The sequence below is a fragment of the Phascolarctos cinereus genome, unplaced genomic scaffold (genome assembly GCF_003287225.1).
Source record: "Phascolarctos cinereus isolate Bilbo 61053 unplaced genomic scaffold, phaCin_HiC Scaffold_2;HRSCAF=192, whole genome shotgun sequence".
Classification (NCBI taxonomy): Eukaryota; Metazoa; Chordata; class Mammalia; order Diprotodontia; family Phascolarctidae; genus Phascolarctos; species Phascolarctos cinereus.
In genome coordinates this window covers 354,139,329-354,155,635 of record NW_027555625.1, presented here as the reverse complement: position 1 = coordinate 354,155,635, position 16,307 = coordinate 354,139,329, and the positions used below count along the sequence as shown (strand labels likewise).

The 16,307-nt window shown below is 48.4% G+C and overlaps 1 protein-coding gene across 1 annotated transcript in view; it reads left to right on the top strand.

The window, feature by feature from the left end:
- The window catches only part of KIF26A (kinesin family member 26A), a 165,588-nt gene that overhangs the window by 141,642 nt on the left and 7,639 nt on the right, over positions 1-16,307 (top strand). Inside the window, 7 exon segments of the mRNA XM_078150387.1 lie at positions 1,035-1,297; positions 1,563-1,746; positions 3,598-3,757; positions 7,893-7,992; positions 7,994-8,056; positions 9,666-9,864; positions 9,867-13,010. Of these exon segments, the coding sequence (XP_078006513.1) occupies positions 1,035-1,297; positions 1,563-1,746; positions 3,598-3,757; positions 7,893-7,992; positions 7,994-8,056; positions 9,666-9,864; positions 9,867-13,010 (4,113 nt within the window).

Sequence of the window (16,307 nt, the reverse complement as noted above, 5' to 3'; positions counted from 1 at the left end):
GTGGTGAATACATGTTAGACTGAATGAAAAGACTTGCCTGTGGTCTTGCAGCTAGGTATTGGAGGCAGGATTTGAAAATGAGATCTCTCCTAACTTCCCCTGGGCTTCTTTCCATTGTAACATGCTGCCTCATCTGTAAAATGGGACAGGGATTCTTAACATTTTATGTCTTAGACCCCTTTGGCAGTGTGGTGAGGTCAATGGACACTTTCTCAGAATAATATTTTTAAATCCATAAAATACAATTACAAAGGAAAACAGTTACATTGAAAGTAGATAGTTTTTCCCCCTTCTAAGTTCACAAACCCCCTGACCTCTAAGAACCCCAGGACAAGATGACTTTTGAAGGTCCCTTCCAGCTCTAAAACTCCATAATCCTATGTATCAAAAAGACCAGATGAGTTTGGAAATTAACATGTTAAGGGACTGGGTTAGAGGGAAGGATGTGATTCATGAATACTAACAGATCTGTCTTGAAATGGACCCTGACCCCTCATGGCCTTGTGGATAGGATAAGTCACTGAGGCAACTGGTGGTGTGGTGGACAAAGCACTCAACCTGAAGTCAGGAGGACCTGAGTTCAAATCCAGCCTCAGACATTTACTAGCTGTGTGATCCTGGGCAAGTCACTTCATCTGCTTGCCTCAGTTTGCTTAACTGTAAAATGAGGATAATAACAGCACCTACCTTTCAGGGTTGTTGTGAGAATCAAAAGAGATAATATTTGTAAAAGTGCTAGTGCCCAGGAAACACTAGGCATCACGTAAGTGCCTATTCCCCTTTCTTCTTCACGTCAATGAGAGGAGTTATGGTCAAAACGCACCAGGGCTTAATTGGATGATATGGTCAGGGCTCAGTCTGGTCCTGGGTTCAAGGAGCCAGAGGCCGGCTGCATTTGAGTGGAGTGCTTTCTCCCTGACAGTGCTGGGGCTGGTGTGGCTGGTGTCCAGAGGACTAGGTCCCCTCAGTCCCTGTTTCCATTCCCCATCACTTGACAATAACCGCTCAGTCTTTTTTCTTGTTGTTCCTTGCAGGGAAGTCATATACCATGATTGGGAAGGATCATTCCACCCAGAGCTTGGGGATTGTGCCCTGTGCCATTTCTTGGTTATTTAAGCTGATCAATGAGCGGAAAGAGAAGACGGGAACCCGGTTCTCTGTGCGTGTTTCTGCCGTAGAGATTAGCGGCAAAGATGAAAACCTCAAGGATTTGTTAGGTGACGTCGCCAGTGGCAGCCTTCAGGACGGCCAGTCTCCTGGGGTTTACCTTCGAGAGGATCCTGTTTGTGGAACACAGGTATAAAGAGCAGCATACAGGCCCTGGCCATGCCAAACCCTTCCCTCTCTTGTCTTCCTTTTAATCTGAGGATAATTACAACAGTTTCTAAGGTAGCTTAAAAAGAAAGATACTGCCTTTAATTTTTTTCCCTGCCTTTACTTTTTAATCCCCTCTCCCTGGCTGTACATATTTGTTTCTCTGATAGCCCTCGAGACTTAATCTGTCTGACAAAAAATGCCAGTCAGCCCTCTCTCTAATGAGCTGCTTCCTCCTTGGTTTTCAGCTTCAGAACCAGAGTGAGCTCCGGGCCCCGACTGCAGAGAAAGCTGCCTTCTTCCTGGATGCAGCTCTGGCTGCCCGGAGCACCAGCCGAGCCGACTGTGATGAAGAGGATCGAAGGAATTCACACATGCTGTTCACCCTCCATATCTACCAGTACCGGATGGAGAAGTGTGGCAAAGGAGGAAGTAGGTCTCCCTTCCCTCGTTCCCTCCTCTTCCTCCTTTGGGTTTTGTTCTGAGGTTTAAGACCTTCCATAGGATTTCCACAAGTGTCAGGATGCTACAAATGCACAGAAATGCTACAAAGTCCTCATGGCTGTGCACTGTTGGTGCACATTGAGCATGAGGCCAAGGTTATGGTTGTGACCCAGTTAGGGACAGAGAGAGACAGAGAGAAAGAGAGAAAGACAGAGAGACAGAGACAGAGAGGGAGGAGAGAGAGAGACAGAGAGAGAATGTGTGTGTGTGTGTTTATTAAGTGTTTTCTATGTGTTTTCCCTCAGGCATTGTGCTAAGCATTGAAGTTCACTGTCCTGGGGTGAGGCCCTAGACTGAGTCATGACCCCCAATCCCAGCTTGAGCACAAGAGTATGGATAATTCGGTGCAACCCATCTCTACCACAGAGAAAAAAAAAATCCCTTGATGTGTATATTCTACTGATGGAGAATCAGGAGTATAATCCTCATATGAAAACTGGCTCTATTGTAAACAGAAGTGGTCAACCCCACTCCTCCACCCAAGTCCTTTGTCTTTCATTCTAGTCCAGCCACAGGACAGTGAAGCTCAATGCCTGGCAAATAGGAAACATTTAATAAATGCATACTCCCTCCCCTCCCCTCTCTTCTCCTCTCCTTCCCTCCCTCCCTCTCTCCCTCTCTCTCTCTCTCTTCCTCCCTCCCTCCCTCTCTCCCTCTCTCTCTCCCCCTCTCTGTCTCCCTCCCTCCCTCCCTCTCTCTCTCTCGTCTCTCTCTCCCTCTCTCTCTCCCTCCCTCTCTCTCCCTCTCTCTCTCCTCTCTCTCTCTCTCTCTCCCTCCCTCTCTCCCTCTCTCTCCCTCTCTCTCTCCCCCTCCCTGTCTCCCTCCCTCCCTCCCTCTCTCCCTTTCTCTCTCTCTCTCTCTCCCTCTCCTCTCTCTCTCTCTCTCTCTCTCTCTCTCTCTCTCTCTGTCTCTCCCCTTCTCTCTTTTTCTTTTTCTCTCCTCCATCATCTACCCCTCTCTCTATCAACCTCTTTATTTCTCTAACCATCTTTCTATCCATCCATCTATCCAATAGTCTTTCCTTTCATTAGAATTTCATTGAACTTAACATCTCAGAACAATCAGGCCAAACACTGGGACTTGGAATGCTTTTGGTCATGGACAGAGTTTAGATTTGAAGGGAATCCCTGTGGTAGGACCTGATCTCTATTCTGGAGCTGACACCCTTGACAGTTATCATTGTATCCACCTCAACACTGAACCAGTCAAGAGATAAGTACTGATCAAGGCCGCCTGAGTGTGTGCGCCTCTCTCGGTGTCTGAAGAGAGTCTGGGAGCTCAGACTGTGCCATATACACATGCCCAAGCGTCTGCCATCTGCTTAACCCTCTGGTTAGACAAGGAGCTGGGTTCGACTGATGTTCAGTTCCATCCATTCGCCAACGTGAACGTTGACCCTGTGACTCATTCTTGGTTTCAGCGAAACATCATTTAGCTCTGTTTTGTTGCTGTTGTTCAGTTGTGTCTGACTCTTTGTGAGCCCATTTGGGGTTTTCTTGCCAAAGGTACAGAAGTGGTTGGCGATTTCCTTCTCCAGCTTATTTTACACATGAAGAAATTGAGGCAGACAGGGCTAAGTGAATTGCCCAGGGTCACACAGCTAATAAGAGTCTGAGGCTGGATTTGAACTCAGGTCTTCCTGAATTCTTCTAGTGCTGCTTTTTATTTGTCATTCTTATCCAGTTGGGGTCAATAGTTCTCAGTTCTTTGAACTGCTCTAGAACTGCATTCAGAGTCCTTCGGTTTCCTAGATGACATCTTCCCTTTCTTTGGTTTCAGTGTCAGGCGGACGTAGCCGTTTGCACCTCATTGACCTGGGGAGTTGTGAAAAAGTGCTGAGCAAGAACCGGGAAGCTGGTGGTTCCCTGTGCCTGTCTCTGTCTGCCTTGGGCAACGTGATCTTGGCCTTAATCAACGGTGCAAAGCATGTGCCATACAAGTGAGTGAATGACTACAAATGCCAGTCAGTCTTACCATGGGCCCACGGCTCAGGTCACTCATACTTTTAGGTCTTAGTTTTCAGCATAGTGACAGTACCGTGGCGTTTTATGGCTCTATCAGTCAGTCAGTCAATAAACATTTAATCAAGTCCCTAATCAAGCCCCTACTATGTGCCATTGTGTCAAACATCAGAGATGCAAAGAGAGACAAAAGACAATCCCTGCCCTCAAGGAGCCCACAGTCTAACAGGAACTTGCAAACAAGCTATATAGAGGACAAATAGCAAATAATTAACAGAGAGATAACACTAGAATTAAGACGGTTGGGAAGGGCCTCCTGTAGACATTGGGTGACCTTATCAAGTGGGTTTTTCTTTCACTGGTGTAGATTGCTACCCCTCCTTCACCTCTTGGCCTGTTTAATTGGGGTTTATGGCTTTCTATAAATCCTCCATAGAACATCTAACTTTCTCTGGTTCTTTGGATATTTTGTATATAGTGGCATGGTCCTCATTCTGTAGGAATGATAGCTCTCATTTCTGTGGGGCTCTAAGATTCACAAAGCGCTTTCCTAACAACAATTCCATCATGTAGGTAGCATAGGAATTGTTACCCTCATTTTAAAGATGAGGAAACTGGGAAGCCCATTGTCTTCTGGTCCACCACTCCTTCCTCATGGTTCCCAATTTTTTTTTGTTCTTCCATACCCCTTTCAACAGCAGCAACAACAAATGTGTTGTGAACCCCCAGGATAATTTAATATACTACTCAGAACATTCTTCAAGATTTATTCATTAAGTGCTTATGATAACTGTGTGAAAATTTTTGCTTCCAAAAATTCCAAATTAAATTTTGCATTATATAAAATCTAAAATTGTATTCTATCTAAATTATGAAAACTCTAAATATATGATGAAAAAGCTGTAATTATAAAATAATTATGAAATTTTTTTTGGTGGGCCATTCTGTAAGAATTAAAAGAATTATTCCAGCAAGACCTTTTATGCCTACTAATATGCAAGATTGTACATTCAATTTCATTTGACAAATTTTGGGCAATCATTTGGAGCTTAAGGTAGCATTAAAATTTTTTAAATCGTGAATCCCTTGAACCTTAAACCTTAAACCACTGCACTATATGCATTTCTTGAGAATGGAAATTTCTCAAATGCATGTTTCTTTTGGATAAAATGTGTATATAGTTTGTGACCAGGTGGGATTGTACAGTGGGATAAAGTCCCATTGCAGTATAATTGCATACATAGAGAATTTCTCAGAGCCCATACATTCCTATTTGTAAGGACTAAACATAACTTTGAAACCCATGAGCATCCTCTACTTGGCAAGGCCCCAGGTGAGATGGAAAGTTTGTGGTCATAGACTCTTGGGTAGGTGACCTGTCTTTGTCATCTATACTGGCCCCAGATGGGTCTCTTTTATTTTGCACACTGTCCCCTCTTATCAAAAGGCTTACGGAGTCAAGAGGCCTGGGTTTGGGTCTCACCTCTGCCCCTAATTCAGTTTGTGGCCTTCAGCCAAGGAAGTATGTTTGCCTTTTCTGGGCCTCAGTTTCCCCATCTGTAAAATGAGGTTAAACTAGATTCCTTCCAGGTCTAGGCTTCTCTCTGGCTGTCTGCTGTATGAATAGACACTAAATGCAGGTGAAGGTTTGAGTTTGAAATGTGACCCACCATATGTCCCTTTTGGCCCCTCAGATGGTTCATTTGGTTTGATTTAGCTCAGCTGTTGAGTCCCAGGATATTCAAAATCGGAGTGCTTCTCCCCCTGTATCTACTCATTGGCAACAGCTCACAAAAAAGATCTGGACATTTTAGAGGGCTGTAAACTCTATATGAGCCAACAGTATGATGGGACAACCTCTAAAATATTGGAGCTGCACAGCCTTCAGCTGCATTCATGGAAGGAAGCATCATGCCCGGGATTAGGTAGGAGGAGATTGTCTTGCTGTCCCAGATGACATCTGGATTTCAGGACCAGGCCTTACCTTTCAGGGAGGACATTGATAAACTGGAGCATGTCCAGAGGAGACAAGGAGGGTGGGAAAGGGTCTGGAGGGCATGCCACGTGAAGATGGATCGAAGGAACTCGGGGATGGTTAGCTTGACAAAGAGAAGACTTAGGGGAGACGTGATGACTGCCTTTACATATTTGAAGGGCTGTCATGAAGGAGAGTGATTAGGGCTATTCTGTTTGGCTCCAGAAGGCAGAAGAGGGAGCAATGAGTAGGTGGGGAGATGGGCAAAGGGACAAGTTTAGGCTTGGTGTAAAGGAAAAAAAGTCCTGACTCTATAGCTGTCTAAAATGGGAATGTGATGTCTCAGGGAGGTAGTGAACTTCCCTTCACCAGGGGCATTCAGGGAGAAGTCTGATGACCCCTGCTTGGGGATATTGTTGAAAATGATTATTCTTATTCATGTGTGGGTTGGTTAGAAGACCTCCAGGGTCCCTTCCATCCCTGAGACCCTGTGACTCACAGTGTGCTTTAGGCAAGTGACAACGTCTCTGATCTTCTCATGCCTCATGCAAATGCCTGCTGAATGCTATCCAAAGTAATTTTTCAAATCTTTGGTTTAGGCTTATCAGGAGGCTCAGGGGGATGCATGGAAGAAATGAGACCTTGGAAAATGCTAGGTCCACTTAAAATGTTTTGTTTATTCTGAAGAAGGTGACACCTGGGACTCTGGTCTGTGCTGGCACAGCAAGAGAGAGAAACAGGCTTTGCTGTTGCTCAATGCTTCAGTTAGTGTTAATAATTGATAATAATCATAACACCTATACAGAGCTTACTATATGCCAGGCACTGTGCTAAGTGCTTTACAATTATTATCTCACTTGATCCACACAACCTTGAGAGGTAGGGGCTATTAGGACCCCCATTTTGCAGATGAGGAAACTGAAGTAAGCAGAAGTTAAGTGACTTGCCCAGGGTCACACAACTAATTTAAAGCCAGGTCTTAATGACTCCGGGTCTGGTGCTCTACCTCACCACCTAGCTGCCATTAAACCGGGCAGATGGTGACGTGGGACCCCTTGCTCTTATATGCCGTAGGCCAGTTCCATCTCTGGCCCAGTTCAGGCATCCATCACTTCCTAGCTTTGTGTCTGCCTTTGTTGGACCTTGTCTAGTTAGCTTGTGAGGAAATAGTGAGAATGTGAAGAAGAGGTTTCCGTTTCTGCCTTGGACACTGACTCCCTTGTGTAATCTTTGGCAAATCACTCTGGGCTTCAGTTTCTCCCATCTGTAAAATGATGAGAGTAATATCCGCTTTGGCTCCCTACATAGGGCTATATTGAAAATTAAAGAGCTATCAGGAAGTGGAAGGGTCTTGTCCATTGGAATTTGCACCAGTTCCTTCCTTGCTCCAGGCCTCAGTTTCTCTACCTGTAAAACAACAGGGGTGGACTTGGTTGTCTCTAAAGGGTGGGTTTTGGAGTCTCTGTGCCTTCCCAGGACAGAATACAGGTGAGCACGAGGGGTCAGCAGCCCTGACCCTTTGGTGGCTCTGAGGTCAGCAGTGGGAAGGTGTAACCATCATCTCTCTCAGACTCAGATCTCCAAGAGCCCTTCTGAAAGTCCATGATGAGAATAGCAGTAACAGCCCACATTCCTCTAATCATCTGAAGTTTAGGAAGCACTTTCTTCCCAAGAAATCTATGAGGTCAGTAAGGCAAATGATCTGCTCATGGCCACATAGCTATTAGGTGTCAGCACTGGGCCTAGAGCCCAGGTATCTTAACTCCCAAGTCTGATACTTTCCATGACTCACCATCGAGGCAGCTAAGTGGAATAGTGCATAGAGCCCTGGACTTGGAGTCAGGAGGCTTGAGTTCAAATCCTGATTCAGACACTTAGTAGCTGTATGACCCTAACTTCTCCATAACGTCTTTGGGCCTCAGTAAAATGACAGGAGTTAGGTTCAATGGTTCCTTCCTACTCTAAGCCTGTCATCCTGTTACATGCACGCAGGTAAGTTCACAATAGGTATTGAATGTGATTAAATGCATCGCAGAAGTCCAGTGGGGAGGCATGAGGGATTTGGAGGAGGCGTCCCTTCTGGTTGGTTGGGTGGAGATCAGGGCGGCCTTGGAACGGACTTTCCCTGTGCTCTGCAGGGACAGCAAGCTGACGATGCTTCTCAGAGAGTCCCTAGGCAACATCAACTGCCGGACCACCATGATCGCCCACGTCTCTGACTCCCCGGCCAACTATGCGGGAGACCCTCACCACGGTGCAACTCGCCTCGCGCATCCACCGAATGAGAAAGAAGAAGTCCAAGGTGTGTTGGCTGCTTGAGCCGGGGCTCAGAATCATCACAACAGCAGACCAATCTACATCTAGCCCCTTCATGGTTTAGCAAAAACACCTTCCCGTTTTACAGGTGGGGAAACTGAGGCCCAGAGAGAGGCAACATGGTGTTGTACATAAGGCAGTGGACTTGGAGTCAGGAAGACCTGGGATCAAATCCTACCTCAGATATTTAATGGCTGGGCGGTTTACCTCTCTGGGCCTCTGTTTCCTCATCTGCAGAATGAAAAGGTTGGGCTTGATGGACTCTTAGCTCTATAGTCATGATATGATGATCCTTATAGCCCTAACTTCATTTGAACCTCCCCATAACTCTGGGAAGTTGTCGTAGGAAGCATGATTCCCCCCAGCCCACCCCGATTTTATTATCCATTTTGTTTTTTGTTTTTGGCAAGTGAGGTTAAGTGACCTGCCCAGGGTCGCATGGCTGGTGTCTGAGGCTAGATTCGAACTCAGTTCCTCCTGATTCTAGGACTGATTCTCTAACCACTGAGTTCAAATCTGGCAACCAAGCTGCCCCTATTATCCTTATTTTTACCAGACACGGGATTCCATCAGTGTAGGGACCTCTTGGTGAAGACCCCCTTCTATCACAGTGTGTCTCAACCTGCTCTGAAGTTTATAACTTTAGAGACATGTCTGGGGGCACTGAGAGGTTAAATTACTTGCCCAGGGTCACATATAGTCAGATGTATCAGAGTTAGGACTTGAACTCAGTTCTTCCTATGGTTGATAGAAAGTCACCCGATGGGTCTTGGAACTGGGACTTGACCTTAGGCCTTCTGATTCCCGTGCCCCCCCAATTCTTGTCCTGGTACATCAGGCCCCTTCTCCATGTGTACGCCCCTCTTGGAAGGGACTGTGTGATACCTATAGCTTTTATCTGTTGAGGCTTTAAGTGCTGAACTGTCCAGCTCCATAGAAGCACAACCAGTTGTTTTGGGTTTTTCCCCCCATACTCCTTAAATTCCAAGCTCCGTATTGAGAGTGCTGATGGTCTGTTTATGACCACAGAATGTCATGGCTGAAGGCACCTTGGAACATAGACAATTAAAAATGGAAGACATTTAGAACCCTCAAGTGGTGGAGGGAAGGGACTTCTTAGAACATAGAACGTGAAATGGGGATCAGAACATGGAGCATTAGAGTTGAAAGGGACTTTGTATCCCATCTAGGGGGGCAGTAGTCAGGAAGGCTCTGAGTTCAAATCTGGCTCCAGACACTCACTAGCCGTGTGACTCTGGGCCAAGTCACTTAACCCTGTTTGCCTCAGTTTCTTCATCTGTAAAATGAGCTGGAGAAGGAAATGGCAGACCACTCCAGTGTCTTTGCCAAGAAAACCCCAAATGGGCTCACAGAGAGTTGGATGTGACTGAAACAATTAAACAACAAACAATGATGCCATCTAGTTCAACCTTCCTTATTTACAGATGGGGAAACTGAGGCTTGTAGAGAGCCAGGGTTGGAGGGTCTTGGACATCAGTTTGAAAGGAGGTAGTATGAGAGCCAGGATGGCTTACTAAGCTATTGTCAGCAAAGCTGAGACTTGGACTGCTGACGGCACTTTGCTTCTGTTTTAGCATGCATCCAGCTCTTCAGGAGGAGAAAGCTCCTGCGAGGAGGGCCGAGTACGGAGGCCTCCCCACCTGAGGCCTTTTCACCCTCGCACGGTGGCGTTGGACCCTGACCTTCCTGGCCTGGGGCTCTCCAGTGACCCTGATTATTCCTCCAGCAGCGAGCAGTCCTGCGACACTGTCATCTACGTGGGGCCCAGCGGGGCTGCCTGTCTGACCGGGAGCTCACGGACAATGAGGGACCGCCTGAGTTTGTCCCTATCATCCCATCGCTCAACAGGAAACGGGGCAAGGATGGGCTGGGTGGCCCGTGGAGCTCGGACAAGGACCACTTCAAGTGCAACACGTTTGCTGAGCTGCAGGAGAGACTGGAGTGCATTGATGGGAGTGAGGAGCCCACTCACTTTGGTGGGGGTGACACCCCTGCTATAGTGAATGGCAATGGTCCAGGCAGTGCAGAGGCGGGCCTGGCCAAGTCATCCAAGGAGAAGCCCCCCTCCCCATTGAGGGGGTGCAAGAAGCCTGCATTGCTGGAGGCGGCATCCCCCAAAAAAGGGCCTGGCCTCCATTTCTCAGCAGGATCTCCCCGCAATGGTGCCTGCCCAGGAAACAGCCCCTCCCAAGGCCAAGGGGATAGCCCCAATCCCATGACCAGAGATGATGGGAAAAAATCAGATGTGGTCTCAGATGGAGCAAGAGATACAGCTCCTCACGCATCGAGATCCTGTAAGCCAGACTTGACTAGGAGCCCAGACTGTAGCACCGCCACAGAGCCAGGTGTCAAGGACAAGGCCATGTATGGGAAGCGACCTCTACCCAGCCCGGCACCCCCACCCCCTCAGCAGAAAGACCTCATTCCACCTAGCAACGTGTATTCCAAGCTGGACGACAGTGGGGTCCGGACTCCTCCGCTGGGAATGAGTAAGCAGATTCTGAGCTCTGGGGAGATGCAGCCTGCCCAGGGAGCATCCCCCACACCATCCACCAGCACCCTGGAGGTACACAGCTTCCATTCAGCTTTCCGGGGTAAATGCTTTGACCGGGACATCCTGACGACCACAGTGACCCTACAGCAGCCGGTGGAGCTAAATGGTGAGGATGAGCTGGTGTTCACAGTGGTTGAGGAGCTGTCCATCAGTGGCATGGTAGACTCAGGCCGGCCCACAAGCATCATCAGTTTCAACAGTGACTGCTCCCTGCAGGCTCTGGCCTCAGGCTCCCGCCCGGTCAGCATTATCAGCAGCATCAATGATGAGTTTGATGCGTACACGTCTCAGGCATCTGGCGTGAACATTGACATCGTCCTGCCTTTCACTGAAGGAGCCTTTCCCTCTGACAGCCGCCGCTCTTCCATCAGCTCCTGGCTAAGCGAGGTCAGCCTCTGCACCATGGATGGTGATGTCATGCCCCCTGGGGAGGTCCTCACTACATCATCTCCTTTTGCCTGTGATCCTCCTGGGGAGAACTTCACCTTGGGCTCTCCTGGTGTCACTGTCACTTTCACCCCAGGGAACCTCAAGAACTCCTTGAATGACAGCGGGCTCTGTGTCTCGGAGCTGGATAGCTTGGAGAGCACTAGCTCCAGAAAGATGTCACCAGCCATTGCCAAGAACCCCCAGTCCTTGGGATCCACCAAAGCTGCCCCCACCCCAGGTGTCTCCAGGCTCCCCAATCAGCCCAGGAGAGCAGGGAGAGGTGGGAATCCTCAAGTGACACATAAGATGCAAACCATCCATTCTAGTCTTCCTCGGACTCTGAGAACTACTACCTCAACCCCCAATTATATGGGTGCCATGCACCATAGCCATGAATTGCCCAGTCCAGGCGGGCTATTTGATGACCCTTGGCTAGTGCGGGTGGATGTCCCACTGGGCACCCACTCCACAGACCCACCGTCCTCTCCTAGCAACCCTCCATTAGGTATTGACCCCTTAAATGTGCCCTGCAGGGAGGCTGCAGGGTATAGGCCCGCCAAGTCCCAGACGATCTTGGCCTGTTCCCAGCGGGTGGTGGATGGATGTGAAATGTCTTGCAAGTCAGCTGGGGACCATGCTAGGAAACCAGAGGTCATGACCCAAATCCCACCCCTGAGGAGAGGAGCCACCACACTGGGTGTGATGCCAGTGGCTCAAAGTGGAGATAGCCCTGCCAAGGCCCTGGCGCGAGGCAATCCCGACTCTACCTTGACCACCAGCAGCCTGAAAACCTCCATGGGGAAGAAGAATGGCCCCCAGAAGTCGAGTCTCTTACCCAGACCCAGTGGGGCAGGACCCCCTGCCCCACCAGTCCGGAAATCAAGCCTTGAGCAAAAAAGTGGCATTTCTCCATCTAGGGGAGGCATGGACCCTGCAAGAGCCCCTGCTTCCAAAGGAGAAGAAGAGGCAGAGCTACGACCCAGGCCTGGTGCCAGCTCGGCTCCAGACAGCCTGAAGGGCAGAGCCAGCATCAAGGGTGAGCATTCTCTGCCCAAGAGTACATCCAGCCTCAAGGCGAGGGCCGTCAAGCCTGAGGCCGTACATCGCTATGGAAGTCACATGTCCCTCGAGCGGTGTGAGGGCCTAGGCTTGGGGGGAGCCAAGGCCGACAGCGGGGGCAGCAACCCTGGGAGACAGGGGCGCTCGGTGCCACGGCTGGGTGTGCCCCCTGCGGCCCCTTCTCCTGTGTCTCCAACGTCATACGTGACCCCCTGCAAGGGCGGCTCGGCAAAGGGCGTGGCAAACGCTAAGTCACCAGCTGGCGGAAGCAAGAGCCGTAACCTGTTGGCCAGTGGGTCCCGGTCCCTCAGCTCTTCGGTGAAGTCCCTGAGTCAGCAGCCTGCCGGGAAGAGCCCTGGCGGCCCCCCTAATGGCAAGGCGGCCCCGCGTACCATGCCGGGGGTCAACAGCAAGCCTGGCCGGGGAACCATCATGGGCACCAAACAGGCGATGAGGGCGGCCAACAGCCGTGTGAACGAGCTGGCCTCCGGGAGCTCGGGCAAAGGGGGCCATTCCCGCAGCTCGGCAGACTCGGACAGTGGAAACGACAGTGGTGTGAATCTAGGCGATGAGAAGCTGCCGGTGCCCGCCCTGCCCTCCCCCTACAGCAAGATCACGGCTCCCCGGCGGCCGCAGCGCTACAGCAGCGGGCACGGCAGTGACAACAGCAGCGTGCTGAGCGGGGAGCTGCCGCCGGCCATGGGGCGCACGGCCCTGTTCTACCACAGCGGCGGCAGCAGTGGCTACGAGAGCATGATCCGGGACAGCGAAGCCACCGGCAGTGCCTCGTCCACCCACGACTCCATGAGTGAGAGTGGCCTGTCGTCCCCAGGGGGCCGGATGAGGAGCCTGAAATCACCCAAGAAAAGATCAACAGGTGAAAAAGAAACTATTTTAACTAGACTTTTCCCTCTTCTCCCCTCCCAGATATTCCTAAAGGCATGGGGGAATGGGGGACTTTATCTTCTCTGTTCTCTGTCAGATGACCCAGGGAGCCTTTAACTGTGGTCCCTGGGCTTTCACCTTTCACTGCTTTCTGGGTAGGGGTAAAGAAGTGGAGACAGGAATGAGGGTGACAGGACTGGACTGACACCAGCAGTTTTTCCAAATGCCACAGGCTAGATATTGGGCCGAGGCAGAAACCATCCTCAGTCTATGTGCTATATTCTAAGATTTATGTCAGCCTCGAGTACCCCACTCCCTATCTGGGCTTGGATGGTCTTCATCATTCTTTGCTCCTTGGTCTTTGCTGTGAAGATAAGAAGAGAGCCCAGAGTTAGGGGCTGTAGTTTAGGGCAGGCCACCCAGCCAACCCCGGACAACTTTGCCCCTCTTCTACCTCATTCCCCACTCCGCTCCTCCCCAAGTAGAACTTTATGGAGCAACCTATGGAGCAAAACCAGCATCCATTCTCAGTGAAATCCCAGAAAGCCAACAAAAGTTGGCCCAGGTTCCAGTTTTGAGGATTGGAACAATCATTTCGTCATGTCTGACTCTCACTGACCCTATTTGGGATTTCTTTGGCAAAGATACTAGAATGGTTTTGCCATTTCCTTCTCTAGCTCATTTTAGAGATGAGAAAACTGAGGCAAACTGGGTTAAGTGACTCACCCTGGGTCACATCGCTAGTTAATGCCTGAGGTCAGATTTGCACTTACAAAGAGGAGTCTTCCTGACTCCAGGCCCGGCTCTATCCACTGTGCCACCTAATTATCCTTTACACCAAGTCAAATCTGCTTCTCTGAAATATACCCCATTGTTCCAACATTCTGGTACCAAACAGAACAAATCTAATTTCTCTTCCTCACAACAGTTCTTCAGATATGTAAGGACCAGGCTCCCCAATGTCTCTTCCTCTTCTTTGTATAAAATTTCCCTCAGCCCAATTCACTTCATCCCTTTATGGCCTGTTCGCTATTCCTCCCTCCATCCTAGTTGCTTTCCTTTGGAGGTGCCCTGGCTTATACATTGTCCTTCCTGTTACCCACCACAGAGTACCCACCACTGCAGAAGGGAAACTGAAAGTGGGCTAGTTAATTTTCCAATCCAGAAGTCCAGCCTCCAGTGAGCTAACCAGCCTGGTTTGGCTGGAGTGTGGTGGGCAGGGCTTCTGAGTCCCTCCTGTGGGCGGGAAATAAATCAAGCTAACGTGAGCTCCCTTCCCACTTAAGCCTCCCCCACAAATCAATATTAACGGCCCTGTAAAGTTGCACATGAATCGAGGAGGGTATTACTCACTGATGGATTCGATTTTGTTTTTAGCCCCAGGAAATACTTGTGAGGTCTTTAAAGATGACAAACTATTTCTTTTCCAATAAGGGCTGTCTGTTATCGGTAAATGGGCTCTCTTATTTTGTATGCTTTAATGCCCAAACCTGCTAATATTTTTCCATCAATCAATTATTCAATCAACAATCATTTATTAAGCACCTACTATGTATTGGACACTATGCTAGGTGCTGGGCATACAGAGACAAAGAATGATATAATCCCACTTCTCGAGGAACTTAAGTTCCAATGTGGGAGACAACAGGCATGTGTATAAGAATATACAGAATAAACATACATGAAATAAATAAAAGATCTTTTGAAAGAGAAGTTACCAGCAATTGGAGGGATTGAGAACGACTTCATGTAGAGGGCGATGCTTGAGATATGTCTTGAAGGAAAAGAGTAATAGAAACTATGAGGTGGAGGTTAGGAAAGAACGTTGCATGTGAGAAATAGAGAGAAGGCCAGTTCGTCTGGGTCATGGAGTGCTGGAGGTGGAATAACGTATTGATAAAGATGGGAAGATAGTTTGCAACCAGGTCATTAAGGACATTCAAATTTTAACAGAGGAATTTTTATATTATATCCTAAAGGCAATAGGGAGCCACTGGAGTTTCTTGGGTAGAGAAGTAATGTCATAGATCTACATTTAAGGAAAATCACAATGGCTGCAGTGTGTAAGACAGACAAGAGTAGGGAGAGATTTGAGGGGGAGAAACTAATTAGGTGGCAGTTGCAAAGATCTAGACTGAAGGTGGTGAGGGTCTGAGACTAAGGTGGTAGCCATATTGAGTAGAGAGGAAGGGGTTAGATGATGGAAATGTTGTGGAGGTTAAATTGGCAAGAATTGCCAATTGCTTGAACTTGAGGAGTCAAGGAGAACACCAAAGTTACAAACCTGAGAGACTGAGAAAATGGTGGTGCCTTTGATGGAATTAGGGAAGTTTGGAAGTGCTAATGGCCTTGAGGAGAAAGAGAGTGAGTTCATCTTTGGAAATGTTGTATTTTGAGATGTCTCCAGGAGATCCAGCTTAGAATATGCAATAGGTAATTAATGATGTGGGATTGATGTTCAGGGGAGAGTCATTTGTGTAGAAATGATGACACAGAGAGAGAGAGAAGAAGAAAAGATCCAGGACAAGCATTCAGTAACTCCCATAGTTAGGAGTAATGAAATGGATGATGAGCCCACTAAGGTGACTGGGAAGGGGATAGTAGGCAAAAGGAGAAAGAGGAGAAAGAAATGTGGAAAATGCAGAGGGGAGAACATCCAGCAGGAGGAGAGGGTGGTCAATATGTCGAATGCTGCTGATAGGTTGGGAAGGATGAGGACAGATTTGGTGATTAAAAAAGACACTGATAACAGTGGAGAGCAGCTGCAGTGGAGGAATGTGGGCAGAAGCCATATTGCAAAGGGCTGAGTCTTATGTGAGAGAAGTGGAGGCAATGAGTATGGAGGCTTATTCTAGAAGTTTGGTTAAGAAAGGGAGGACAGGAATGGTAGGATCTGCTGAAGAATTTTTTAAGGGTGGTGCACCACCTAATTGTACAAAAAAAGATAAATCTTTTTAAAGATTTTTTAAGGATAGTGGAGACATGGACATTAGAGGGGATGGGATTAAAGTCATTTGTAGAGAGGTTGGCCTTGGCAAGAAGTTTCATTAACAGAGACTGGGGAAGGAAGGAGAGGGTGATGAAGCCAAAGGGTTATGAGATGAAGAGAAAGGAAGAAGGAAGACCTCATATCAAATGGCCTTAATTTTCTCAGGAAAGTAATAGGTCCCCAGTTGAGGAGTGGGATGGGGGAACTTGAGGAGAGAAGGTTTGGAATACTTTCATAGGAAGTGAGATAGGGAATCACTTGAGGGGAGTAAAAGGAATGCTTAGCTGTACTGAGCACCCA